Source organism: Lissotriton vulgaris, chromosome 2_1 (assembly GCF_964263255.1).
Source record: "Lissotriton vulgaris chromosome 2_1, aLisVul1.2, whole genome shotgun sequence".
NCBI lineage: Eukaryota > Metazoa > Chordata > Amphibia > Caudata > Salamandridae > Lissotriton > Lissotriton vulgaris.
The window spans coordinates 1,146,460,697-1,146,488,538 of NC_141687.1; the positions used below are offsets into that span (position 1 = coordinate 1,146,460,697).

The window sequence follows — 27,842 nt, forward strand, 5'->3', positions numbered from 1 at the left end:
TGAAGGTCAGTATAGGGTTTAACACATGATGTGTGATAAATAAAGGATCGAGAGAACCTGTTGTGACCACAGAAACAGTGAAAAACTGAGCCGGAGTTTGCCCAGTCATCTTATGGGAAGGTCTGGGTTAACAATTTGTATAAAAAACATTCATTCATTCCTTCCTTGCTAGAAAAAATAGTTATTATTCACATAAAATAGGCAACTGGTGAAAAACGATATCAAATGTTTATGAAGAGTACAACTAGATGATTAAGTATGATATATGGGAAGACCTAGTGAGAACTTCAATGAAACCGATTACCTTGTGAATCGATGGGTATTCAAAAGTGATTCGAATAAATTAGGATGAGTGCATTCAACATATGAAATCATTGCATAAGTCACTAGTTGAAGAGGGTGCCTGCCGATAGAGCTGCCTCTCACCAACCAGACGATATAACTATTGTTTGGTGGGCAGGATGTCCCCTTTTGATTGTACCAACTATTTTCAAGACTAAGAGTTGATTAGTTTGGCAGATGTGAGACCCAGTCTCAAATGTGATGGATATACCATTTTCTGTATTACACGTACATAATGTCCTATGGCACTCATATGGCAAACAGCACATCCGTCACATTTGTGATAGGATATCCCATCCATCATCCTTTAAATAAGGCACTAGTAATTTGGGGTATGTGTAACAAATCACTCTGTCTCGCTGTTAGAATTATTCATCTCTCCAATTTCAACTGATAGGGATAATGACAATTAAACTGAAGAAGGGATTTTGAGATAAACTTACAAACGGCTGCTTATTGTTGTGCATGCTCAACCCTTTTGCCCAACTGTTTGCTGGATAAGCTCTGAAGCAACTTCTCAAGTGGGTCAAATCTCTTAAAATACTCCCAGAGTTCCAGACTGGCTTCTGAGTCTGCATATGTGCACAATGCAGCTGTGCTGGTCTACATGGCACAACATGCTTTGCTTAGAAGACTGCACCACTCGATTGTTACTTGACCTTGCCAACCACATATGATAACGTTGTTTCACTGGGGCTCTGAGCTAAAATGGCTCTGAACGTTCCCTGATATCCTTCAGAATTGAATACTGATAACTAACCAAAACTAAAACTAGCTAAATAGTCTATGGCATGTGTCTCCATCGAGTAGACATATGGCCTAGTCTGGGGCACAGAGGTGAAGAACTGAAGCATTTAACTCTTAAATAAAAGTCCTTTTTGACTCGATATTGGAGTGAGAACAAACAGATGCTTCTGAATGACTTTAAAGGGAGAAAATGAAAAGTTACCTTAATGATTACTTGTTCATTTTAATTTCTCCTTATTTGAAAGTGTTGCATTGACAAGCAGCAGGCATTTTGCTCACAGTGGCCAGTATATGGATGCCACATTTATAACAGAAAATTCGTCCTTTTTTTTTTAAATAGGAGAAATATGGATTGAAGAAAAAAAATTCTATGAAACATTGTCTTAATGTCATTCTCCACTTTCAATGAAGCAAATGACATCTATCCACTTAAAACTCCACAATTTAAACAAACGCACTTTACTTTTATAAATATGGCCCTATGTCTACTAGCCACTGGGAGCAAGATGTCTGGCATTTCTAAATGTGACACTTGGAATAGGGGATGATTTAAATGAAGGGTTTTATGGAATTTATATAACAAAGTGAACTCTTTGGTTGAATTTTCTCGACATAGTGTCATATTTATAAGTGTAATATATAGCCATTATTTTAAGTAGGAGAAATTTGAAGTACAGACATTTTTCCTAAATTTTCTGCACTTTACATTTCTCCCATTTAAAAAAATGGTTGTTTGTTTTTGTTATACATATAATGGTGCCACATATGCTGATATGTCCTGTGCCACAAGTACATATGGCATAGTCTCTCAGTCAGTGAAGTAGTGTGGCTCACTGGTTAGAGGCGGCAGACCCGAGAGCAGAGGACGGCCCGGGACCAGGGTTCGATTCCCGACGCGGCAGGTTTCTGGACCAGGCTCAGCGGGCTCGATAATTCTCTCGCCTCGGTGCCCTCTCTGATCAGCGATCACACTCTGCAACTCTGGGCATTAGCTTGCCTCATCTTCACTAAGGGCCCCACCAGACCGCCGGGGATGCCTGGTCTCACCCTGGAGATACCCATTAAGGGACCATCTCTCAGGGAAGCCAGGAAGGGTTTCGCAGTGGTCGAAGCGCGGAGATACTCCTCCGGGAGTCGATCCTAGCGCTATATAAACCTGCAATTAATTAATTAATCCATACACATATATCCCATTCATACCATGCTGTCACGGACACACATGGCAGACCTGTCATAGTGCCCCTAGTCAAAGTATTTTATTGGAACGTGGAATCTGGCTCTATGGACATTAGGCTGACAGTCATTTAAGATGGGCGGGAGGGTGTCCGGTAACAATGCGTGTGTTGTTTAGCCTTCAGTAGCTCACGATGATTTTCACTGATCAGAAGTAGCTCTCACTACAGAAAAGGTTGCAGACCACTGGTCTATCTTTCTAGTTTTAGATAGCTCTGTATGTCTATACATACATACATACATAACATTTAACATGTTGCTGGCTGCAGATCCCAGCGATTTCAATTAATTTCTCTTTCGACAGACAGATTTGCTGTCCCAGAAGGCAACAAGTTGTCACATAATGGACGGTGTGAATATATTGGCTAGACTTTATAGTGGCAAGCCTACTGTGACCTAAAGGAAGGAGTTTACTGCAAAAATTGTTACTCGTCTCCTCTTTGGAGCTTCTGCTCAGGAACGTTGCAACAACTTTTGCTGCTCCAGAAAAAACACATTCTGCTTTTGCAGTGCTCCCCGTCACATGATAAAACGGCAATTTTCAGAGCTTTTCTTGTGATTTGAAGCTAACACTAGCACAACATCCTCCCATGACCTAATGGAAGCCGAGGGCCTGCAGCTACTTTGTTTCACGGTGTAGATGCTCAAGTAGAAAGTTTTGAGCCTGTGGCCTAGGAACACTTATCATTTGAGATTGGCAGGCCCTAGAGCTGGTACCGAAGCCCGGCCTGTCTCGTGAGTGTGGCCTTGATCTATGTTGCAAACAGTTCAGCAGGACGTTCACGAAATAGCAACATGAACATCACGAGTTGGACTTTTTGAAACATTCATGAAGCCTATTGTTGTACTAACGATGCAACTCGCAACACTGTGGTTTGCAGGAACTCTGGAATCTGTACGAGCAGCTGATAAAAAGGCCTACTTGGCAGTTTGATGCACAACTATTGGAATATTGGGAGGTTCAATTGTATCTAGAAATAATTATCCGAGAAGAAAGAACGGTGGTGAGAAATGTACATTTCTCCAGCTAGCTGTCTGTTACATGTCAATGTCCATTTGAGGGGTTTGGGGTCCTGGGCAAGACATATTGCGAGGCACTTTCATCAGAACTTTGAATTTATAACTCATTTTCAGAAACAGGTGCACACAAAAACAACACAAAGCCCAGGATCGAAGGTGGCTGATAGCCAAAAAGCAGCAAAAAGAGACAGCTAAAGACAGGACCAATCACAGAGTGAGTGAAGGGTGAGGTAGGAGACAGTAAGTGCAGTGAAATAAACCGAAAAGATTCAGTCTAAATGTAATAGACATTAACTTCCTAGGAACGAACACAGGGGTTAAGATTTTTCATGTCTGACATACACACAAAGCTGCTGGTCTGCGAAGTGTGTCCCCTGGCTGGCAGATTAAAAACGAATGTTTTTTATGCGTACCAGGCCTTCGGACTGCCCTGGGTACTTTATCAACTGGCCACTTAGAAGGGGTGGGTACCGGGCACTTACTAGATTTGCTAGTGACTTAAAAAGTCTATGAACAGGTTTGGTGCATGGGAAGCATATTAAAAAATGTAAGATTAAGCAGGTGTGTAGGAAAGCATGTACTTCTATAAACGTCTTTCTTAGATGCCCAGTTCTGCAGTTCAGACAGGATCCCTTCTTATCGCACATTCGGCACAGAGAAAAATATGCTGCAGATCTGAGTGATAACAGAATGTAAAGTGTTAATACATTTTGATATACTTTATTTGAAGCGTTATACTTTTTGTTTTGTAATAGTTTTTGTTGAACATAAATGAAACATTCTTAAAAGCATGCCAAGCACAAAGTACACAGATCACTGCTTACCACTCACACACCTGGTGGTCCTAAGAGAGGGAAAGACCTGGGGCAGAATTATTAAACATGTGCGCCAGTGCAAAGTGACACAAAGTGGTGCAAGTCTTGGCAGCTTATTTACTTTGCAGTGAGAAACCTATTTTGTAATGGAGAGGTGCCCTTTTCTCAATGCTAATTGCGATGTTTGCTGCTTTGCGCCACTTTACATCAAGGGGGTGTTAAATGGTCAGATCATGGCAAACACCCATAGTTTCTGATACAATGCTTAATCAATTAAAACAGACTGAGATTTGTATATAAAAAAAAACTAACACCTACTTGAAGCAGGCGCTAACTTGGAAAACATTTTTATTTCTCCAAACATTTTAATCATTGGATGTGTGCTACACTATAGAGCACACATCCAATGTGCAGAATGTATCAGAATTTATTTAGGCACATTCTACTTTAATGAAAGAGAGGATATGTTTCCAGTATAAATGTTACACATCACTGCACCATGGTGCAAAGGTTGTGTGTGGCGCTAGGCAGTCTAGCCTGTTTATGAGCCAGTGGAGGGGATGGCAGGAACAGCAGTCCAATTTTAGACCTCGCCTACCATTTTCGGGGGCACAAGTTGTCTGCCCCCGAAAATACATATTGTTTGCTTACAGCACACCCAATGAACCAGCCCTCAGGTTACCACTGGTTGGCTCTATTGCCACCAGGGCCGGCTCTAGGCATGTGCAAGCTGTGCACCTGCACAGGGCCACCAAACCCCAGGGGCCACCACGCCAATATATATCCTTAATATATTAATCCTCTGAGGATATTTGCGTGGTGGCCCCTGGCAGGGATTTGGCGGCCTCCGGCTCTGTTCCACTGCTAAACACCCTGACCCCCTCCCCTCTTTACTGGCCTGCGCGCTCCGCCCCGCCCGGACCACCTCTTCCGGGCCCCCTACCTACGCTCCTTGCCCAGGGCCACCATGAGCCTAGAGCCGGCCCTGTTGCCACTCATTTGCTTGCTTCTTATTTGTTGGCTTGTGCTGGCTGTCCTCTCTCCAGCTCCCTCCATTTTCCTTCCACCCCGTGTCTTTCACCCACACAACCCCCTTAAAAAAAAAACTTTACAGATGTTCCTTTTTATTTAAAGAGCCAACGCAAATTGGTAAATAAAAATTAAAGGACCTCCGTCAATCTCTACGCACATGCTTGTATGGTGCATGCACATGCTTGGTGTGCGCACCTACAAAACGCGGCCTACTGCATCATAGATTTTTTTAAATTACTCTTTAGCCATGCTACAGATCAGGGATGCTGTATAGCATCACTAAAAACCATTGGCAAAGTCAATAGGTCCCACAAGCGAGACCTATCGGCTTTACCAAAGCTTGTTAATAAATATGAATCTGTGCTGCTTTCTTCCTCCTGAAGACGGCAGCGCTGTAATTTTGGTTGGTTGATATGTTACATTGTGTTAAAACTTAATAAATATTCCCTCTGATTGTTACCAGCTGATTTACTTTCCAGTCTATGCTAGATCAGTCCACAACACTGGATTCAGCATAAAGCCTACTTTTAGGACAAAGTAGTCTCAACATGAGATGGTAAGTACCAATAATACCTACTTCCAACTCAGTGCCTACTTTGTAAAACGAGTAGATTCCATATTTCTTCATAGAAGAGGGTTGTCTTTTCCATTCCTACTGCCTGAGCCTCCCACTTCCACCTATCACTGCAGCACGGGCAATACCTGTGTAGGAGTACCACTGCATAAGGGACAGCCCATCACCAACCCACCATTGCAATCCCATGCCCAGATTACCATGTTGAAGTCCCCAATAATTTGGTTCTGGTGCAGTTGCTGTACATCACGGAAGGGCTTGAACTTGGGGGTGGTGAGCTTTGCCCTCTTCCTTGGGTTGACTCCCTTACCCTAGAGAAAATCAGGCAACGTCGTGACCGGAAACAGCACCCCCTTCTTGTGTAGACATCAGGCCCTAGATGCATTTGCCGATCCGCACTGACAATGAAAAGATTGAAAATAGCATGCTTGTTGCATACCTAAAAAGGACATTGATTGCAACACACCGTATACCCAAGCTAAAGGCTCATAAGCTCCAGACAACCTACCCTTCAGAAAGAAATTAAAAACCCATCTTTTCAGAAAGGCTTTCATGACAGTTTAGGCGGTGGAACAGCTGAGGGTTCTATGGGCACCAGTGTGTTATGTTCTTCTGTTAAGCGCTTAGAGACCGGCGGTGATAGGCGCTTTATAAATACTCCTTAACATAACATAACATGTTAGTACCTGAGCGGTTGCAAGTTGTCAAGAGGTTTTAATGTCACCTACATAGACAAGTGAGACGCCCTCCGTGCACTCAGGACCACCTGGGAGTAGCGTCTGGCAAAGTATTATCCTCAGTTTGTTCTCAGTTGAACCTAGGTACCATGGACCTGAGGCGTCTGAAAGATGCCAGATGTGAGGTCACACAACAGGCCCGAGATTTTACGTTAACAGCAGATGGTGTTACTGCGGGAGAGGTTGTGCAAATGTTAATGCACAATCTCTAAAGTGTGGTGTGACATTGACACACTAAAAATAAAAATGTTACTCAACAATGGAGTATCTCTCCTGTCTTAAATCCCCGCATCATTGTGATGAATAGGGCACATAGGTTGGGTCAGTGACTAGTCTAGTAGGCCATAAATGTGTCACTGTAGTGTGATGTCTGGTCCTAAGCTGGCCTGTAAGAACACAACCCTTTTTTATTTATTATGGGGCCAACTGTCAGCCACTGTTGACATTAGTGTTAAAAGTGTCCGGTAAATTAAGTGTTGGTGCTACGTACGGGCAAACACCTAAACTAATCAAGCACTGCTCAGATCCTCTGCTTCTCTGATATGCCTAAGCGTAGTGTATAGTGCATCGCAACATGAGTGGAGAAGTACTTTATTTGAACCAGTGGTTGCTGGTGGTTGGCATCAGCACTTATTTCATCCTACAGGTGTTGTTTGAGACCGTCCTCAATGTGGCAGCCCTGAAAATCCCAGCGTGTCCACACTATCCCATAACTGTACCTCACCCAAGCCCAGGTATAGATCATGTCCTATCGGTGCTTCAGTGCCATGGTGCGGTGGCCGTGGCTTCAAGTGATGTCACATCATTCACGACACAAACCAAGTGAAGTCCCTTTGCCAACTCTAATGACAAAGTGAGCCCTCTCATTACACCAGCCAAGATTTTTGAACCAACAAAACTTAAGGCCTGATTTAAATATATTGGGGGGTATGGATACTCCATCACAACGATGACGGAGTATCCTACTTATTGCCAATATACTGGTCCACCTGACAAATTTAGATGTGGGTGACCATAGTTCAGTAATGGTGGAGGATATTCTATCTCTTCAATGGACAAACTTCTCTGACAACCTGACGGAGTAAAGCAGTGGCGGCTCACATAGGGTATGCTGCGGGCCGTCGGGCGGGGCAGGGGAGGGACAAGGTGGGGGGTGGTAAACTCGGATACACGACGGAAAGGAGGAAAGTAATTATTACGTTCCTCCATTCCGTCGTATGTCTGAGTTAACTACCCCTCCACCCTGCCCCTCCGATGCCCCCCAGCAAGCGAGCCGCCACTGGAGTAAGGGCTGTCAGAGAAATGGCTATAAGTCTGCCTACCATTTTTACATGGGCTGGCATGTAGCCATTTTTCACTGACCGTCATCGCCAGGAAAACCCTGGCTGTAAGGGGAAGTAAAAAACTAGAAATGCTCCCCTTGCCATGGGAGATAACTCCCCTGGTGCGGGGTGTCACTATTTTTCAAAAGCACAATCCCACTTTGGTCTTTTGTTTTTGAAAATAAAAGTTTTGAAACTTTATCGTATGACTCTGTCAGACCAATACTTGCGGCCCATCACTACCCTGGCAGCAATCCTGGCAACCAGCCCCAGCAACTAACTGACTAGAATTGATTCTAGGGCAGCCAGCTAGCTGCAGAGCAGTCCATTGCAGTGGAGTTAGAGAACTGACTTGTCACTGGTGGGATCACCCTGGACTCCACACTCAGAGGAACAGATGACCAGTATCAAAGACTACAAGCAATCAGGGTCCAGCTCGCCAGTCGGTTTTTCACTCCGGGACACCTGTGCTAGGCGGGGCGTAGACTGCACCGGCGCTACCCCAGGAACTTTGCAGGCACTAGAGTCAGCGAGCCGCAGCAATAGCCCCTGAAAAGGAGTCAGTGTTGGTCCAAGCATCCCAGTTCTAATGACAGTGGAGCATGCACAATTCACTGCACTGCAGGGGCGGCTCCTCCACTAAGGCGGAGGAGTGTTGCCCCACCACCTTCAGCACTGCAAAAAAAAAAGGAAAAATAAAATGATAATAACACAATGTCATTATCATTTTATTTTTCTGTGCTGCAGCATTTTTGTGGGCGGGGCGGGCGGGCTGCTCTGCTCACAGAGTGGGCAAGGAAGGTTGGCCCACTCCAAGTGAGCATGAATATATGTCCGCCCTCTTGGGCCGACCAAACACTCATGCACACTTTGCATGTTCTCCATCCCGGCTGCATTACAGCCTGGGTGGAGAACATGCCCCAGGCTCCCATTCCCTGGCCGATCACCGAACCGCTCAGACCAATCACAAGGCTGCATTGCAGCGTTGTGATTGGTCAGGGGAACCTGGGTGGGTGCTTCCTGTTAAGCAGATTGAAGGAAGGGGACACAGAGGACCGAGGAGAGGCGGCAGCCGGGCCAGCAGGTAAGTGTTTTTATTTTTTTCACCCCTGCCGCACTAATGGTATTTGTGAGCAACCACCACTGCTACTAGTTAGACCCAGCTAGGTTAAATTGGTGGAGCAGCAATGATGATGCATGATCCGGTCATGGTTACACTGCTACTGATTGAGCTCAAAACTGAACTAGGAGTTTGAACCTGAACCCACCAGGGTAGACTATGGCCCCTGGCCCATTATGCACTGTGGTACAGACTGCGCACCCTAGTGACTCCTCACCTACCTGACTGAGTAGTGGGCCTGATGTGTTCAAAGTTGCTGTACTGTAACATTTGCTACCTTCTCCCATACGAACAACACCTGGGTTTGGATGAGAGATGCGGTTGGGTCTTTACAGAAAGTGAGTGGAGCCATGTGGCAGTGGTCCACGCTCTTGACAGAAGTGATGCATACCAATGGTGAAAGTGGGCGGAGGCCTCCTAAGAAAAAATTGGAAGTAGCATGTATTCTTATCAGTTATGCGCTGGACTGGTGCACCCTGAGGCTCACTCAAGTCATAAGAATAGACTGTAATGTAAATTAACCAGAAGATCAAGAATACCAACTTCAGTCTTTTATTATTGGAAAAAATTCCAACCTGTGTTGCAAGCCAAGACGCATATTGAGTTAACCTCAGCTCTGCTGATGACCCATTTGGAATATTCCTACACAATGAATACAGGCCCTTCCAAAAATATCTTCATTAGACTGTAATGGATACAAATCCATGCTGCCAGACAGAGTATAAACTACAGAATATAGGAACGCATCTGTCATGCCCTAAAACCTTCCACTGGCTGCGTCTAATCAAATTAAAAATCCCAAGCTCCATAGATCAGGGATCAGGGATCCTGGCCATCTCCAAACTCTCACACAATCAAAACAAAAGTAATTAAGTAGTTTAAGCATGGAGGAAGAGCACTATGGGAACGATTTTTATATTGGCGAGCAAGCTGGCGGTCATTTCCAGAGCACTGGCAAGAGCCGAAGTTAATGCTTTTTGCAGTTTGGTGATGACCTCCATCACATAAAAAAGCTGTGCACCAAACAGTTTTCTTTTTTCTTTTCATAAAGAAAATCCACAAAGCAGGGTTTTCTTTTTGAAGAAAAAAAAGGTAATGCCCCACATGCCATGGGAATTTTCTCCTATGGATACGGGGGCATTTTGTGTTTTTTGCTGTCCCTTACCTCAAGGCCTTTCAACGGTATCCATTTTGACATGTTCTCACCATGTTTGGTGCCAATGCTCCTCATGTTAGTGTGACTTCCATTTCCTCTGGTCGGGTATTTGACAGCTCATGGAACCTGGACATTATGAGGATGTCCTCTAGTAGGATTCTGACTTCTCATAGGATTAAGCCTTGCAGCGTCGACGATCAACATCCCTGTATGATTATTGCCCTTACTTCTTTTGGCTGGTCATCTTCAGCGCACATGCTTGCCATTTCCCTCAGTCAGGCGTAGAAGTCATCTATTTATTATCCCTTTCTTTTTTTGTCGGGCTAGTCTCAATTTAAACCTTTCGTAGTCTGGTTTGAGCTGGGGGTTGAAATGGGTGTACCAGTTTATAGATTCCCTGCTTCACAAAGTGGAGCAGGAGGGATCGTTTTGTCTGTCCCACAAATGTCACTTATGGCCCTCAAGTAGTTATTGAGGTGTCCCACCCAGGTTTCCTATCTGGGCACTACGTAGCTCGGTGAGCCAGCTCGCTGAAGGGGGAGAGCATCAAGTGGTGTGTAGTGCCACAGCCCAACAGGTGGGATGCAGGTGCTGGCAGCTGTGCTGCTGCTTGCGCCCCTGAGCATGCGGTTTGCACTTCGCGGACCAGATCGATGAATACCTGTACCTGTTCCAATGATCTTCTTATTTGGTTGTGTAGTCAATCTGTCCCCTATGTGTTCAGCAGGAGAAGGTGCTTGATTCTGCTGCTGGTGAGTACCTGTAGCAAACTAAAACCAGTGTCTATTAATGGTGAGATCAGTTTGTTGCTGCCTATGGTATATTCACTGGAATGTTTCAGTTTTTCCTTTACAACCCTGATCCTAACCTGGTTTGAGCATTCGTGCCTCTCTGGGCACCGCTGCTAGCGTCTCTGGCCTGGACACAGGGTGGGGTGTTGTTTGGCCACCACACTGGGACATGCTGTGTTTGCGGGCTGGCACCTCACGCTTCTTGGAGGCCACAGGTGGGAGCAATGGCTAACTAGTGTAGCACTGCAACCTTCAGTTGAGCATATATTGTGCCCCACCTCTTTTCCCATCGCTCCAGCTGTCACCAAAGCCCATTGATTGTAGTCTGGATGCAGGGGCGGCCTAGGCATGTGCAAGATGTGCACCTGCACAGGGCCACCAAACCCCAGGGGCCTCCACGCCAATATATATTCTTAATATAATAATCCTCTGAGGATGTATACCTATTTGTGTGGCGGCCCCTGGCAGGGATTTGGCGGCCTCCGGCTCTGTTCCACTTCCTAACAACCTGACCAACCCCTCCTGAGCTCGGGGGGGTCTCTGCGCCGCCCGGACCCCATCTTTCGGGCCCCCTACCTACGCTCCCTGCCCTGGGCCACCATGAGCCTAGAGCCGCCCCTGCTGGATGCTGCAGGGATAACCAGGATATGTTAGAGCGAGCTCCGAACAGCCACGCCCCCTTTATTACACCCTGTTGTGACCGGCCAGTCACGTTCTAGTGTTTATAAGTAATGTGCTTCCACCAGCCACTCCGAGAGCTGGTTTCCACACCCATCCATCACAGGTGTCACAGGTCATGTGGCCCTGCTTATAAAAGGGCCCTGGGCCAGTTCCAGATATTATACCACTGTGTCTGTGTGGTCATTGTTACTGCAAGGGGGCCTAGGGCCCCGACCCTTCGAAACCCTCTGCTGTGCACAGCCTTAGAGGTGCTTGCTGCCGTCCTCAGCATGGCACAAGGGCCGAGTAGCTCATCACAACCTTGAACAATGTATTCTATACGTTATTTAGCTGTGGCAATGTGTGTACGTGCATACAGTGTGTGGGAATTATTTAATACATATGAAAGAGTCTCTGATTATTTAACAGCTTTAATAGTTTTCCAGTAACAAACTCCTTTGAAAGAGAGGCTGCCTTTTGATTATGCCATAAACGTTGGGGTTGTGTGTCCAACCTTTTAGGTATTAAGGGTGCACCGTGCATTTGACTGTGCAGTTTTGGTTGCCTTGAATTTGAAACCTGTTGGTCAAAACTAGCAGGTGGGTGGGAGATGAGCTACTTGTCTCTGTCTTCAACCGTAAATTAGAGTTTCCCTTTTTTTTGCGAATTGTTTCATTGAGCTTTTAGGCGCATCGTATGAATGTCCCATTCATTCTAGCAGAGGCCGCCGTCGCGTGACAGAATGCTTTTGCAAAGATCAATAGCGCTAATAGCAGACGGCTCATTGCCGCCCATGCAGTCCTCGCGGCCTGTCTGCTCATCGGAAGATGGCTCGGAAGAGACCAAACGCCAGCAAGGAAGGGGTTTCTGCCCCCGCCGCAACCCCAGTAAGTCGGGAAGCATTAAAGATGCTCCCCAGAAACAGATGCCACGTCCAAGACTCAAATGGGCAAACTTAACTTTGAAGGATCCTTTTAAAACAGCACCTGAAGCTTCCTGACCCAGTCCCTGCAGTGGTACAGCCCAGTCTGGGGTGATATCCGAGGCTTTTCAGTGGCTGATGGTTTGTCTAGGAGGGGGGTCCTGCGCTGCTATCGTCTGTGGTAGAGAAAATGTAATCACACAGTACCGAAAATGTAAAGTTCAAACCATTTGAAATATTTATGCAGAAAACGATCCTTTTTATTATCGACCTTGCCGACACTAAGAAGATTAAATTAAATTTAGATTCGTGGTTTCGTTTCCAATGGTTTTCATTTGCGGTTTGCTAAAACAACTCCGCGTGCCTTTGTGCCCTGTGTGAGCATTTTCCACAAGGAATGAGGTTAATAGGCGGCAAGGCTTTGTACTCTGTTTTTGCGTTCGTTATTTCTTACATTTGCAGTGGACTTTTACTGTAGGCCCGCTAGTGATGGCGAGTGTGGGAGGGTACATTTACCCTTTGCCCTTAATCGCTGGTTGTGCGCAGGTGGGAGAAAATACTGACTCACTTAACTAAATTTAGACTTCAGTGCACGAGTACTCTTTTTCGGTATTCACAAACAATTTTATGACTGCAGTTTTGGGCCACTTAAAACGATAGGTCTGTCTTATCTCTTTACGCACGGAGATATCGCCCCGTCGTAAAGTTACTAATAAATCGTAGTTTGTGAATGCCGAAAAAGAGTAAATTTACACAAAAATTTAAGTTGACCATTTTCAAGCAGGCCCTGTGTTTGGCCAGGTTTGCACCGCTTAAGTGTCCCGGAAGGAGTCTGGGCACAGCTAAGTATAGGTTACAGGTGTAGCACTAGGCTTAAGGTGTGGTGGTGCTTAATTATTAAAAGATTATGTCCCTTGCCCCGGATGTTTCTTAGAAGCCCGGATTTGTCGCTGCCTAATACCTGATGAACACAAAGGCTCTCTAGTCTTGCTTTCCCCTCCTGCCCCTTTCATCCACCAACTCTCCCTGACCCTTTTATCTCACGTTGGTATATTCTTTTTTCATCCCTGCCTTTTCCTTTTTTTAGTTTTTTGGATTTATGTTCCTCCTTCTTTCCCCCTATGTTGCCTTTCTCTTTCTTGTTCTGGGTGAGTCTGATGATTAAAAATATGTCAGAGTCACCAAAAAAGACAACGCCTTTGGGCCCCACCTGCATAACACAGGCTCATATTAGGTACCGGTGAGGGCTAGGGTAAGAGGGTGCTTTGGCTTAGATTTGGGACTATGGTTAGTTTCAGTTTTAACACTAGGCTTAGGGTGGGGCTTACAGTGACGCATAGAGTTTGCTTTATATAAGGAGGCCTACAGATTGGATACAGCGTAACTTCTGTATTAATCTGTGGTTGATGGCCTACGGCTAGCTTTAGTCTTGGCATCAGGCATGGGACTATTGTTAGTTTTAAGGTTAGCATTATTCTTAGGCTTCAGGTTCTTTCAAATCAGTTTTGTTGCCTTATGTTTTTGGTACACAGTTCAGGATCAGATGATCGAGACTGTAGCCATGATCATGCAATCATGTTTTAGGTGTTTAGATGTTGCACGTTTATGGTATTTGAGGGGCCTATTACTGTACAATTTGAAGTTGTAGCCTCTGCACACACATGCAATAAGGGCTCGATATGCCATATTGGGGCAAGAGCGTGTACACTGTGATTGTTATCTCTCTCCTTAACAATGTCAAAACCCTGCTGCAAGTGACAAGATTACTTGTATGCTTAATAGGAGGAACTATCACCAGAGGGTGTTCCCTCATTGAGTCAAATGAGGGAATCCCTTTGCCTCTGCGCCCTTGCCGTATCATAAATGCGGGCACAGAGTCAAATAAGCTGTCAGGAAGCGCACGGTCAGTGCACAGCCTGAGAGCAGCCCTCTGAAGGGGAGAAAGGGGGTCCTATGGACACCCGACATTCCCTTGCAGGTGGATGCAGTGAATAACTCCATACTCTCGGTGCACAGTGCAACACGGAGCGGCCCTTTCAATTCATATTTGACTTGAATGTGCTGCCCCTTGGGAGCACCACACTCAATGTAATAGGGTGCGCTTTCCTTGTTTGCACAGGCGTGCCTGTTTTAAAGTGCACCATGGCGCAAACAGGGAAAGTGCGCCCTATGTGTAATAGGGCCGCAGGGTGGATCAAGGCTCTCCAGGGTGGGTGGAGTAGACTGCCAGTCTGGAATTCTCTTCTGCACCCCTATGTACTTCTCTGGATAGCTAAAACAGAATGCCCGCTCAAGGGTCTAAAATACATCTGTATGTTTATAACTGCTAAGTTGTAACCATTTTGTGACAGGTGTTCTCTGCTTTTGATCTAAGGTCGGTACCATGAACACCAATGTGTTCAGTAACAACACCAGTCATTTACAGCACTGCGAAGCAACCATGTTGTGATAACAGGCACTAAACAAAACACACACCGTTTATCTTTTCAAGTGTAATCTCAGAAAACAACTCATGGCTATAAATAAAAGGCATTAACTGCAGAGTTATTGATGCGTACCTGCCGAGATATGAGCCGTCGTGCTATTTGAATAAAACATTCTTATTACTGTTTCCAAAACATTCGCTGTAGGGTGATTTGGGGGCATGGCTATGAGAAATTGTGGAAGCTGTCTCTTCCCTACCTTTGCATGTTGTGCAGAACGATTCCTGCCTTGGATGTGTCTAGTAGCTTGGAACCTGTATGTCCAGCCAAGTTGAGGCAAAGGGTAGGGGTGGACGTAACTTGCGTAATTCTGTGTAGCGTAATTATGCAGTATTACCCAAGAATTCCGCAAGATTATGCTGGAATTACGCAAGAAGAGTAATTCTGCATTTAGTGCTATTTCTCAGCACAAAATTACCTCTTGCATCCAAAATTGACATGAGGATGCACTGTGCGCTTAGAAATAGTGCTAAATGCAACAGAACATGGATAGTGAGCGCAAGCAGCCTCTCGCAAACACTAATTGTCCTCTGTTTGGATTCAGAGTGCACTTGCATGGCTGTGAAACACCGGATTCCTCCCTCCCAGGTAATGTGAGCATTTAAGAAGAAATGGTATAGTTTACGACGGATGTAGAGTGGGTGAGAAGTTGGGTTGATGACTGGATGGGTTGGGGCAATAGTGGATGTGAGCGAGTCGATACATTCCTCACGGAGTACATGGAATAAAGCGTACTCAGATGGATAAATCAAAGGATGTTTGGATGTTTCGGTAGGTGTTGCAGGGATAGGTTAGTTCTTGTATGGTCGGTATGGTTCGGTGCTGGGAGGGATGGATGGATGGATAAAGTGTCTGTTCTTGCATGAATGGATTAGGTATGGCTGGAGGAAGAGAAAGATGGATATATAGGCAAAAATATTCCAAAAACAAAATTGTAGTGCCTTGTTGGATATTTGGTAAAAACTGAGCGAATTTCATATTACAAATGTTCAGTTCAGACTTCATATTTAACTTTATGAATAATTTTCTAATGTAAATGTGTGTGTAGTGCTTTTAGTAAACCAATAATGAGACCGGAAAAAACAAAAAACAAGTAGACGGAAGACAGTCCGGCGTGATGGTGAGTGGCATGAGCATGGCTGGGTAGAAAGACATGAACAGTCTGAGACACCAGCAATAGAATTAGACCAGTCATGCAATGACTACATTTGGGATACCTGAGGAGAGTGGCCATGCACTTGAACATGGAAACCAAGATTATGAACATGAATTCTTCTATCCTGTATACAATAGGAGGCTTCAGAGTCAACAGGGGTTTGCAAGCGCAGTTGAAGAGGATTCAGTGCTTACTTTGGAAAAAAATAGGTGCCTGGGCTCTCATCAGAAGGACACCGCCACTTCCAACACACATTGCCCTGCTATGCTGCCAATGATATTGGCAACACAACTACTAACCCTCACACTCCTACAAGTGTGACATTTCGGACAATTTCAGGCACCCAAAGTTATAAGAACAGCTTGGGTGGCTATTAATTGTCATTTTTAATGAATATAGCATTAATAATGAACTGTTGTTGTGGTCATCTCTAACATACCTAGATAGCGCCACCTTGTGGCAGGCTGTCCCAAGCGCCGGTGCTGACAATTAAGAGCCGGAAACCACAGGCTCAAATTAAGTACTGTGTGTGGTGCTCTTGGCCTGCTTGCCAACAGTACTGTTTTCCACAGAGCTTCAGATTTTGGAGTCAAAATGAGACTGAGATTTGGGAAATGGTGGGCAGTGATTTCACCGAGTGGGCAAGAAAGCCAGATATCAAATGAGTGTGAGCACAGACAGATAGCTCATTTTAATGACATCTGAGATTTTTGTTTATATCCGGACTAAAAGTGAGGGACTGGAAAAGAGTGCCCGGGACATGCACTAAACATACCACATCTACACACACCAAGCCTACAAATGTATACACCTTACACCCATGCATAATTAAAACATACACAAAACACATCACACACATTCAAATATATACATTTATTAATTAAATTAATTAATACCAATTCTTTCATCTGTTCAACTCTATCTTGTGAGCCTGTTTCACTTTTGTCAATGTGCCCCTAATTCGATAAATGTATGGATCTTATGTATTTATCTGTTTATGTTTGTATGTATGTACTATATGGTGTATATTAATGGCAGTCTGCACTTGTATGTCTTTCTATGTATCTGACTATCTGAATCTACATACCTATCTCTTCATGTGTGAATGTATCTGACTATGTATGCACTTATGTCCGGATCTGTCTATATATGTTTGCATGTATCCGGCTATTTACATGTGTATCTCTCAGTCTGTGAATGTATGTGTCTGTATGTCTTACTTTGTTATACATTTCTGTTTTTATATGTAGGTATCTTTCCGCCTGCCTCAACTGGTCTACCTTTTCAGTGCACTTTTCTGCCCAGTTCTGTGTATTTGTGTGTTTATTCATGTGTGTCGGTTCATCTGTTTTCCCTTTCTGTTATCTAAACTCTTGGTTCATCCTCAGCATCTTGTGAATCGACACTAGTATATTCATTGACTGCCACGCTCCGTAAATCCTACCACCTGCTGACTGGCCCATTCTTCTGCCTGCCATGCACGCATATTCATCATGCCCCTGTAGTGTGTATATGAGGAATTGCAGGGCCTATGAGGAAGTGTGGCTATTGGTCAATTCATAAGGAGGGGGTAAGGGAAATATTCTTGCCCTGCTGTCTCAACACCCAGAAACCTCTGAGGGTTGATGATAACCCTGCTCTGTGCCTGTGGGTTGTGCGGCGATTGGCTGATTAAGACCCGCCTCTGCCATCTACTGTGGCTGTTTCCGGACTGGGCACATGCAGGGGTAAGTCTCAGCCAGTGGTTGCCCGTGGGGCTCACCAGCACTCATTTTTGGGGACCCATACTTATTTTTCCCTCATCAGATATTGACCACGAACAAGAGAGAGAAAAACACACAAATGGGAAAGAAGGAAGAGAAAAAAGTAAAAACGGGCAGGTGGGGAGAAAGCAGCCACCCGCAAGTATGACATCCTTAACAGCACTGCTGGAGCAGAGATTTAAACACTGGCACTCATGCTTTTAAAAATGCCCTGGAGTGGCAGAGCAGGGGGGGCGGGGCAGGGGCAGGTGCTAGTGAGAAGCACCACTCCCATTTTTGCTACAGGGACCCGATATTGCAGCACTGCTGCAAAACTGGCACCCTGTAACAAAACAGCCCCTACAGGTACAAAACTGCCCCCCTATAGGTACAAAACCTGCTCCCACGGGTAAAAAAACGCCCCCCACGGGTACAAAACCGCCCCCCACGGGTACAAAACCGGTCCCCACGGGTAAAAAAACGGCCCCCACTGCTCTGGCCCACCCGAGAAACCACTGGTGCCCGCTATGGCCAGTCTGGCCCTGGGCACCAGACATAAAGGTGGCTATGGAAATACTTGTTTCTTTTTCCTTATAACTGCAGCAGTCCTTTAAATAATTATTTTAGCTCTACGCACAATGCAAACCAGACCAGCTGGCTTTACCTAGAGTTGTTCATGTATCTGATTCGCTAATGAAGCACACTTTTACTTTGGGACCCAGGTCTATTTTCTGTCCCAGTCCGACCCAGATTGAGAGACTGTAACATGCAGGCAGCTCCCTGGGATGCAAGGACCTAAATTCTGGAATGCATCAGTCTAAAGGTAACTGACCACCACGCCCCGACCAGCCACAAGAGGTTTGTGAAACTTTTTAGAAACTGAAATATTCAGATTTGCATTTAAATGAACTTAACACAGGGAAACTGTCCCAAATGTAAACTATCAGACAATCACCAAGCCGGCCTGGACTGATATCTCCCACTGTGTCATGAAGCTGTATTTTCCTTCTGTTAAGCAAACTGAAGTAACTGAAAGGTGACACTCAGCTCTTTATAAAATGTTGCAATGAACAGTAAATACAGTGCTGAATTTGAGCCCTTGGTTTCTGGAGCTCGGCACCGGCACTTAATTAGCAACATCAGCACTTAGGACAGTCTGCCACATGGTGGCGCTGTCAGTCTAAGACCTGGCTATTTAACCAATAACTTCACCTCACCACTGCTATATCTCTGCTCCTAGTCTGTCATGGCGCCGGGAAACCCTTTTTGGGTAGTTGTTGCGCCTTATAAATTCAATTAATAAATACATTTAAAGATGAGCACAACAACAGTTATTTATTAATTCAGTAAACATTTAAAACATGGCTAATATGTGCGACCCAAGCCATTCTTATTGCTTTAGGGGTGTGGAATAGTTTGAATTGTCACACTTGCAGGAGTGTGATGGTTAGTAGCTGTGGTGGTGCAGTTATTGACAGCACCAGCAGGGGGATTGGCGTGGTGGATGCTGCAGTGGCCTCTTGAAAAGGGCCCTGACACTAAATTGTTTGCACATTAAGCACCGAGTAGACGACCTGCAGATTTGAAAATGGCACCTATACTGTAATAATCACATGAAGGCGACACATACAGCAGCCTACCCACATCATTACTGGGCAACATGCCTAGTCTTCAGACGAGAAGATGGCCCTCCACCTAGTGAAAGGAAAGTCATATTTTAATATATAAACCAAAAACACAGACAAAGGAGATAAAAAAATGACCAGGAAGTTGTTTTTTTAAAGTATGTCTTTTTTGTGAATCTACTCTCCTTTTAAGAGTAAACTAATAACAAGGCACTCTAGCAATGATTCCATTTTTGGGATGTTCACCCAAGGGGCTGATTCCGAGTCAGGCAGAACACTCGGCCTGCTTATCAATGCTTAGGTTTTTGTGCACCCAGACTCACTGGGAGTGGAAGAAGAACATGACTAGATATTTCTGGCTGGCTGTTGAGACTTTAGCTGCAGCAGCCATGTCTCATGGCTCTTTTTCTTCCTAAAAAATAACAAAACTTTCCTTTACCTCTCCTATTTCCGCACCCCCACCCTGGGCCCCAGCCCTCACAAACAATCACAACGTGGCTCAGAGCAGGTGGTAAATGTACGCAGAAAAAAAAACACATTGAATTGTGATTTCAGTGTGTTTTTATAGCGAGAAAAAAAATCTGTTAACTGCAATTCACCTTTTCATGGGGTTTTTGCTCATAATTGATCATTACTGAGGCAATTTTACCACAAGGAAACGTAAAAACATATGATTTTACTTTGCTGTAAAAAGTCGTGGTATCGTGCAACTCGTAAATAATGCCCAAGTGTTGATGTGATCAGCCCTGTATGTTGAGTCTGTACAAGTAGAAAGCACAAAGAGATGAAAGGATCACATATTCAAACTGGACAGAACGAAGGTAATCATATGAATAAATCTACTTCATCTTTTCACAGTACTAATAAAATATTTTGAACAAAGAGACAGCTCTACAGTAGTACTGGCGGTGTAAGGCCTTTTCTTGAGGTCATGGGACAGCCAGTGGTTACTGGACAATACCTTCTGTGGGTTCCATCACTAATCACTGGTGGACCACACCCCACATTCTATGGTGTTCCAATAGGATAGCCTGATTACTCTCTTTGCACCCTTCACACTCCTGTGGTTTTTATGACTTGCAGTAAATGAGAATTCCAATTATTGTTTGACTGCACATTAACGCATTGTCCAGTTCAGTGATGTACATTTTAAAATGAATATGCCATTTAATTAAAGGTAGGCCAGTAGGACAGTCATAATAAGTGCAAACACAATAAACAGAAAGGTCTATTATAGGCATGTTCAGGGAGAGAGTCCAAAGGGCTTTATATGCCAGGTTTTCACAATTGCAAGATAAGGGTGATTTACATATAATGAATAAAAATGGAATTCATTTGCATAAGCAGTGCCTTTCTCAAAAGGTTGGCATGGATTCACTCTGCAGGAAAACAAGATAGACAATGCTGTGCTTTATGGGAAATCATCTACAACAGAGTCCGTTGTGAAATTATAAATAACAAGGGCCTCATAGACAAGGCCATTCTATAGTGAAAGTTCCATGTGCGCTTGATTACTTTGGAAGACCTTGGGGTGCAATCTTTTTTTTACTAAGGCATTGTTGGCATGCCAATGTCAATGGAGCAATAGTGCCTAGAAAGCAATTTATCAATTCTGCGCAGAACTAGGTTTTCAGCACATCTGGATGCAAAGAGCGATAACTTCGACGGTTTGGTCCCAGGTGGATAATATTCTGTCAAAATGAATTCCGAAATCAAAGATCCCTAATGTCCCCATGAATTAGAATCAAACCACCAAAAAGAAGAGGGCCAACCAAGAGTGTAAGCGACAGATTCAGTGTTATGACGGTCAGGTTTCCAAGAATTAAAATGTCTTGTCAATGGGGCCACCAGGCCTGTGCCCATGTTAGTGAACCCAGATTAGAGGAGCTCTGTTATGGTGTCAGCTGGACATTCCAGCTGTTATATTTTTCAGAGGGAATACAGATGCCAGGTTTGAGTGAGCACCCAAAGAAAGCCTCCTTAGGTTGCCAAACCTCACATTTAAAAAATAGATTCACATTGGACCCCCGGTTTAGTATGTGGACTGGGAAACTGAATTAAAGGCAGGTTTCAATTGTTGTGCCGTGCGGTGGTACCTCATACATTTTATTGGAGTGAGGGGGTTTTCTGATAATTTTAGAATCAGAGGAGCTGGGTAAAGAGAAAAAAGCTGTGTCCCTCATGAACTGGAAATGTGGTACTATGATCTCCAACAAGAGTCGGGCGGGGCGTGGAGAGCTGTGATAATGAAGTCTTGCCACACTGGTAGCATACAAATGTGTGTCTATTGTCTTCGACCATCTTGCGGTTACAGATAAGAAAATGGGTAGTTTTGGAAAGACAAGCCACATGTTTTCATGACTCTGGACAAGCAAATTCCATGAGATGGCCAGTACGCTGGCCTATATTCAATGCGACTTGTTCCACATTCCCTACAGGGCCTGCTCCCTCCCACACCAGGCACTACACATATATCTTCTTCCAGGACATGTTTTAACACTGTGGTATCTGTGGATTTTGTACTTGATCAAAACATTGAAGGAAAATGTGGCTACTTGTACCTGGATAACGCCCCTTGTGCTTGTGCACAGAGCCTCTTCTCGAGTTCCAGAAGATGGCCAAGGTCCGCTCCAGAAGAGATCAGAATTCGTCCCGCTTCTGAGGCCCTGTTGAGTAGCTAAGGCCAACCACGGCCAAGCTCCCTTTAAATTATATTCCTAGCGGCAAAAGGGTTACTTGTCGCCTGGTACACCGAGATAACTGAGGGATTTCTGGGTCATAGGTCGAGGCGCAGAGTGTGTGTTGTTGCATTCACACAACGGACACACAAAATCGGAGGAGGGAACAACACTACTTTCAAAGTTACATCTTAGTAGAGAATGGTGCGTGTGCTTTAGACAAGGCCTCGTACCAAATACACACAGCGGCTTATTTACAAGCCCCGTACGCCCCAGGTGCGTCACTTATTAAAAGTAACGCACCGGAGGCGCACGGGGCTTGTAAATAAGCCCCACGGTGTGTAAAGTTCGGCATACACGTGCCGTAAGTCAACCGATACTCGGGCCAGAGCGGGGAGCCCATTTTTGGCGACTGAAGAGATGTCTCCACGGAAGACCCGCAAAGTGTCCCATAACGTTGAATAAAACGCCAATCGGCATCAGGCTCCTCACAGCGCAAGCGGAAGGGGCCATGGCCGCACCCAAGTACAACGGCGGGGATAACATGTGCCTGCAGCCGACCCGCAGAGGGGCGCTCCGCTTTGGAATGTCAGCAAAACATGGCGCACCCCCAGACGAGTCGAATATTGACTCCAAGTCCAAAGTGACGAGAAGGGGGCTGAGCCTGGGAAGGCCTCTCCTGGTATTTGCTGGGGGTACATGCGCCTTCTGGGACATTATGGCTCAGCAGCAGCAAACTCGCATTATCAACGTGCAAGAGGCTCGGGTGCTTGGCTTACGCTGCAGGTTGCTTGCCCAGACCACCGCCCCTCCCCCTCTGACTCTGCAGCATGGTCCCTCCTTCCTGACTGTGCAGAATCAAGAACACATCACTCAGGGCTTCCGTGAGTGTGGGAGGGAGGAGAGGGTGCCTGGAAAATCAATTGAATCGGGAGGGACAGATGGCACAAAATGCCTCCGGGCGCCTCGTCCTAATGTAGCGAGCAGACCCCCGCTCACCACCAGACGGAAAGATGAAATTCGATTGACCTTCTGCGCAGCAAACCTTTCCTCACGGCAATACAGGGCATGATTATTTAAAATAAACCCTTCCACGCCGTTGTCCGGGGCCTGATGCTCATTTCCTTTATAGCGTGCTCCCCATTTCTCCCAATATATTATATTTGAGGGAATAACACACGTGCACATTTTATCCTGGTCACAGTGTAGGATTTAGTGATTTTTCCTCAATTTGGAGCAGTTGTGTCTGCGTGTGCGTCCGCGTGAGGTTGTGTGGGTGGGGGGGGTTAAAATATGTCATCTTTAGCCTGGACAGGGTTCAACATTTTACGATGTTATTAGTGAATCAAGGGCCTTTCTATCAGGGTGGTAGGGCAGGGCCAGAGTTATTGTCTATAAAGCAGGTGGTTCATGATTGCTACCAATGAGATGTTACCGCTTTTTTTTTTTAAGTATAACACCAGCGCAGAACCCCTCAGGGCTTTAAAAATCCATTAGTATGTCCGTCATCCCCAAAGTGTTCGCACCTCGGGGTACCACAGCACGTCTCGTTTTGGCCTTGGACAAATGGACTTGCTCAGTTTTAAACCCCGATGTGGATTGGGCGTCTTCGTTAACAACCCAGGTTTTTATAGATGAGGGGTTACCTCATACACCGCATCTCTTCCCTTAAGTAAGCTGCTCGGTTGATAGACAGACATACACAGACAGATAATGATTGGCTTTATCCATAAATAGCTGTATTAAAAATAAAAGAAATCTCAGAATGTGCATCGTACTGGTGAGTTAAACATTTCCTACCTATGCAATATATATATATATATATATATATATATATATATATATATATATATATATATATATATATATATATATATATATATATATATATATATATATATATATATATATATATATACACACACACATATACATACACATTATCGCTCTGTTTCCTTACTTCAAAAGAAACTCCGCACTCTCGGGGGCGCTCGAAAAACCTTTACTCCTCGGCAACCAACAACAGCAACAGACACGTTTCAGCAAACTGCCTTGAAGGCAGCTTGCTGAAACGCGTCTGTTGCTGTTGGTTGCCGAGGGATAAAGGTTTTTCGAGCGCCCCCGAGAGTGCGGAGTTTCTTTTGAAGTAAGGAAACAGCGATAATATATTGCGGATTCTACAACCGCAAACCTGCACCCTCCCGAGGGTGCTTCGTGGAAAGTGGAGTTCGAGTATATATATATATATATATATATATATATATATATATATAATATGCTGTCTCGGTCTCTGATTTCTTAGTATACCACCTAACTCCCTCGCTGGTGCAGAATGTACCCAGTAGCTGGTCCTGTGCCCTCCCAGTCTATAGAAAACCCAGATCCGCAAGATAAAGGCACATAGTTAATGAAAGCGCCACGGTGCCACACTAATTATTGAAGGCGCTACGGATGCGGACAACACAACATGCTACAGTGCTGTTATGTATGCCGCTGAATCGAATGCAGAATGAAAGTGATAAGATGTGCATCGCAGCGTCTCTGCCCCTGCCTCCGCGGGCGGCGCCGAGCTGCTTTCTCAGCTGAAAAATAAAATCAACAGAGCTCGCAGATATTGATACGTCTGGGCACCAGATTACGCACAGGGAAACATACCCGCCGCGTGCATCGTTTAAATCGCCTGTAGGGTAAAGCCGCCCGCGAGAGCAGATTCCTACATACATGTAAACTCAGCGCTTACCGATGGCTTTCATGTATTCATCGAAATTCTTGCTTTCCATCAGCTTCCAGGTCCCCACAAACGCCTCGGCCATGGTGCGAGAATGAATGGAGAGTGTGTGCGGGCGAGAGAAGGGAGCAGTGTGTCTGCACAGCCCCTGCCGGGCCTTAAATAGCCGCTGCGGGCCACGTGGGGAGATTTAAAGGAACACTGCAGCGAGATCCTCGAAGAGGCAGAGGCAGCCGAAGAACATGGGGCGGAGGGGGCCACGCCTTCACGGCCCCTTCCCCTTGCCCCCAAAGTATCCCCCTCTCTAAAGATATGAACCCTATCTGTAATCTCTAAATGTAACCCGCCTCCTAACCAGATCCCTCATTACAGCTCAGTAATCGGAGCAATGTCACTGACCCTAATAGTAACCTCTACCCTGCCCACTAACCTTAACTATATCTGCCACATCTAGTTGTAACCTTAAACTTAACCTCTAACCCTAACTGTACCCTTGTCCTATAATCTTAAACTTAATCTTCTCTGTTAATCCTAATGCTAACCTTAACCCTAACCCTATCTGCTAATCCTAACACTAACTCTTTCCTGTCTCCTACCCGATGCCTAATTTTATTCCTGTTGTTAGCTCAAACCCTCACTGTCACTGACTGTAACACTAACCTTTACCCTGTTGCCTAACCCTATGCACCACTCCTAATCCCAACCTTAACATCATTTACTAATCCTACTACTAACCTCAACCCCGTCCTCTAACCTTCACACTATCTGCTAATCCTAACTCCACCCCTAACCTTTACCGTCTATGCTAATCCTAAAACGAACCTTAACTCTTTCCTCTAACCTTAAAACTGTCTGCTAATGGTATCACTAACCTTAATACTGGCTTCTAAAATCAATTTGAAACCTATCTGCTAACATGGACACTAACCATAACCATAACTGCAATCCTATTGGCCAAACCTTATTCTAACCCTAACCATAACCTTCTATGATAACCTTAATACTAACCATAACTCTGACCTCTGATCCCAGGCTACTAACCTTATGCCTAAACGTAACCCTGCCTACTAACCCTAACACTATCCTTACCTGTGACCGTGTAGGCTAATTCTAATACTACCCTTAACCATGTCCTCTAATCCTAACCTCAACCCTATTATCAAACCTAAAGGTATCTTCGGCATGCCAACTAACCAAGACGCAAACCATAACATTAACTCTATGTGCTAACTATGTTCCTTACTACAGCCACGTCATTCCCCTAGCCATGCCCCTAACCCTTCACATTGCGATGCACAGGATGCTCCTCTCAAGGGTGGGCCCTTTGGGCCATGCCAAACTCACCCTCTGCCTCTATGTTATGCAAAAAAATCCCTTTGGTCCTGAGGTTCCGTGACAATTGTAAGTGGTGCTTTCGACTCGCACGAAAATGGTCGAGTCTGGTATCTATGAACCGCAAATGACGAGTTTAGTAAGTGTGCGCAGTTTCGCTGTGCTAGCTTAAACCGTTCATTTGTTATGTGGGTTTTTCATTTGTACCCACGGGTTCCATCTTAGATACGGCATCCATTTTGTCTCTTGCCCTCAAGTAGCCAGCGAACGGACGTTGTCCGCTTCGCGACCCTGGGACTCCCAAGATATTTGCGGAAGACACATGTTCTTTGTAAGTGTCTTTACGACGAGGGGGATGCTACTGTAAGGCAGATGGCGCCGCTTGAGGCTCATCTTGCTGCACGGGCTTATTGTCTCAGACCGTGCATCTCATTAGGCACGTCCCTTTGATGCCTGCAGCTCGTGTTTCCCGTTACCTTCCTTTTTTACACCCTTTCCGATCTCCCCACTGTCTCCGTCTTCCTCTACACCTGTCCTTGTTCCAATTTCGATTTGTTTTACTGCTGATTGGAATTTGCTAATGGTGGGAAGATGGGTTTTTACAGTTGGGAACCGCCAAATGTTTCCGCACTTATGTTTCGGACCTCATGTGTTTCAAAGTGACCAAAGCGACCCCTCTGGGGGATAATTGTGGGAACCGGGTTGTAAACTTTTGTGTTCAATGTTGTCTTATGGGTAAAAACTGTATAAAAGGAGCGATCCACAGAACCAATTTGAAGCAGTCTCCCCAAGTTGCACGCTGTGTACTTGTCGTGATCTCTGTGTTCCCTGCAGCAAATAAACCTTGAATCGTTGACGCCGAAGGAAGTGTCCCGTGTCTCTGTGACTTGTACGCCGGAGCAGGTTACCCACGAAGGTTTCAGGTGTTGTGCCCTGGCACCGCTGGGTCTTACAGAACCCAGTCCTTCAGTTGGCGCCCAACGTGGGGCTGCATCAGTGGTACCGGTCCAAGCCCGACGATCGTGAGGAACTTCGTGTGAAATCTCCGAGGGAAGGTGCACTCCGCTTCATCGATCCTGTTGTCGAAATAAGTGGCCCGAAGACTTTTCCCGCGAAGATTCCCGCCTCCGGACGGCTGCGACGGACTGCTGCCCTGACTGTAGACCTGTTTTGGCGCCTGGCGTAGACCTTAGTATAGCGAGACGATTGACGGGCCTTCCTGGTGACGCCATCGATTTTTGAGTTAAGTATTTGTGGGTCGCTCCCATAGCTCTTGGTTGTTGACACTTTAGCGAGTGTTTTTGTTGTACACGCTGTGTGAGTGTTTTTGTCGGTGACACTTTGCTAGCGTACTTTGTTGTGTTGTTTGACGACTGCAGCCGTCAAAGACCGAGGGTTTTGTTCTTTGCTGGGACTTGGTAAATCCCGTAACCCTTGAAGTTTGTGAAACTCGGCTAGTGTGCAAGATGCCTGGTCGCAGTACTTTGTTTAGTTGTTTCAGACCTTGTGGTGCGGATTCCCGACTGGAGGACTCGTGTCCGATACCTCCGGTTGGAACTCCTACTTATGATCTATATAGCAAACATGGGCTAGGCCCGATTACCTTTAACGATTATTGGATTAAATA

General features: G+C 45.2%; 1 protein-coding gene across 1 annotated transcript in view; it reads right to left on the reverse strand.

The window, feature by feature from the left end:
- The window catches only part of FABP3 (fatty acid binding protein 3), a 48,085-nt gene extending 23,054 nt beyond the window's left edge, over positions 1 to 25,031 (reverse strand). The window contains exon 1 of the mRNA XM_086956854.1: positions 24,896 to 25,031. Coding sequence (XP_086812980.1) covers positions 24,896 to 24,968 — 73 coding nt within the window. The 5' untranslated portion in view covers positions 24,969 to 25,031. The remainder of the gene's footprint in view (positions 1 to 24,895) is intronic.
- Between the last annotated feature and the right edge of the window lie 2,811 nt (positions 25,032 to 27,842).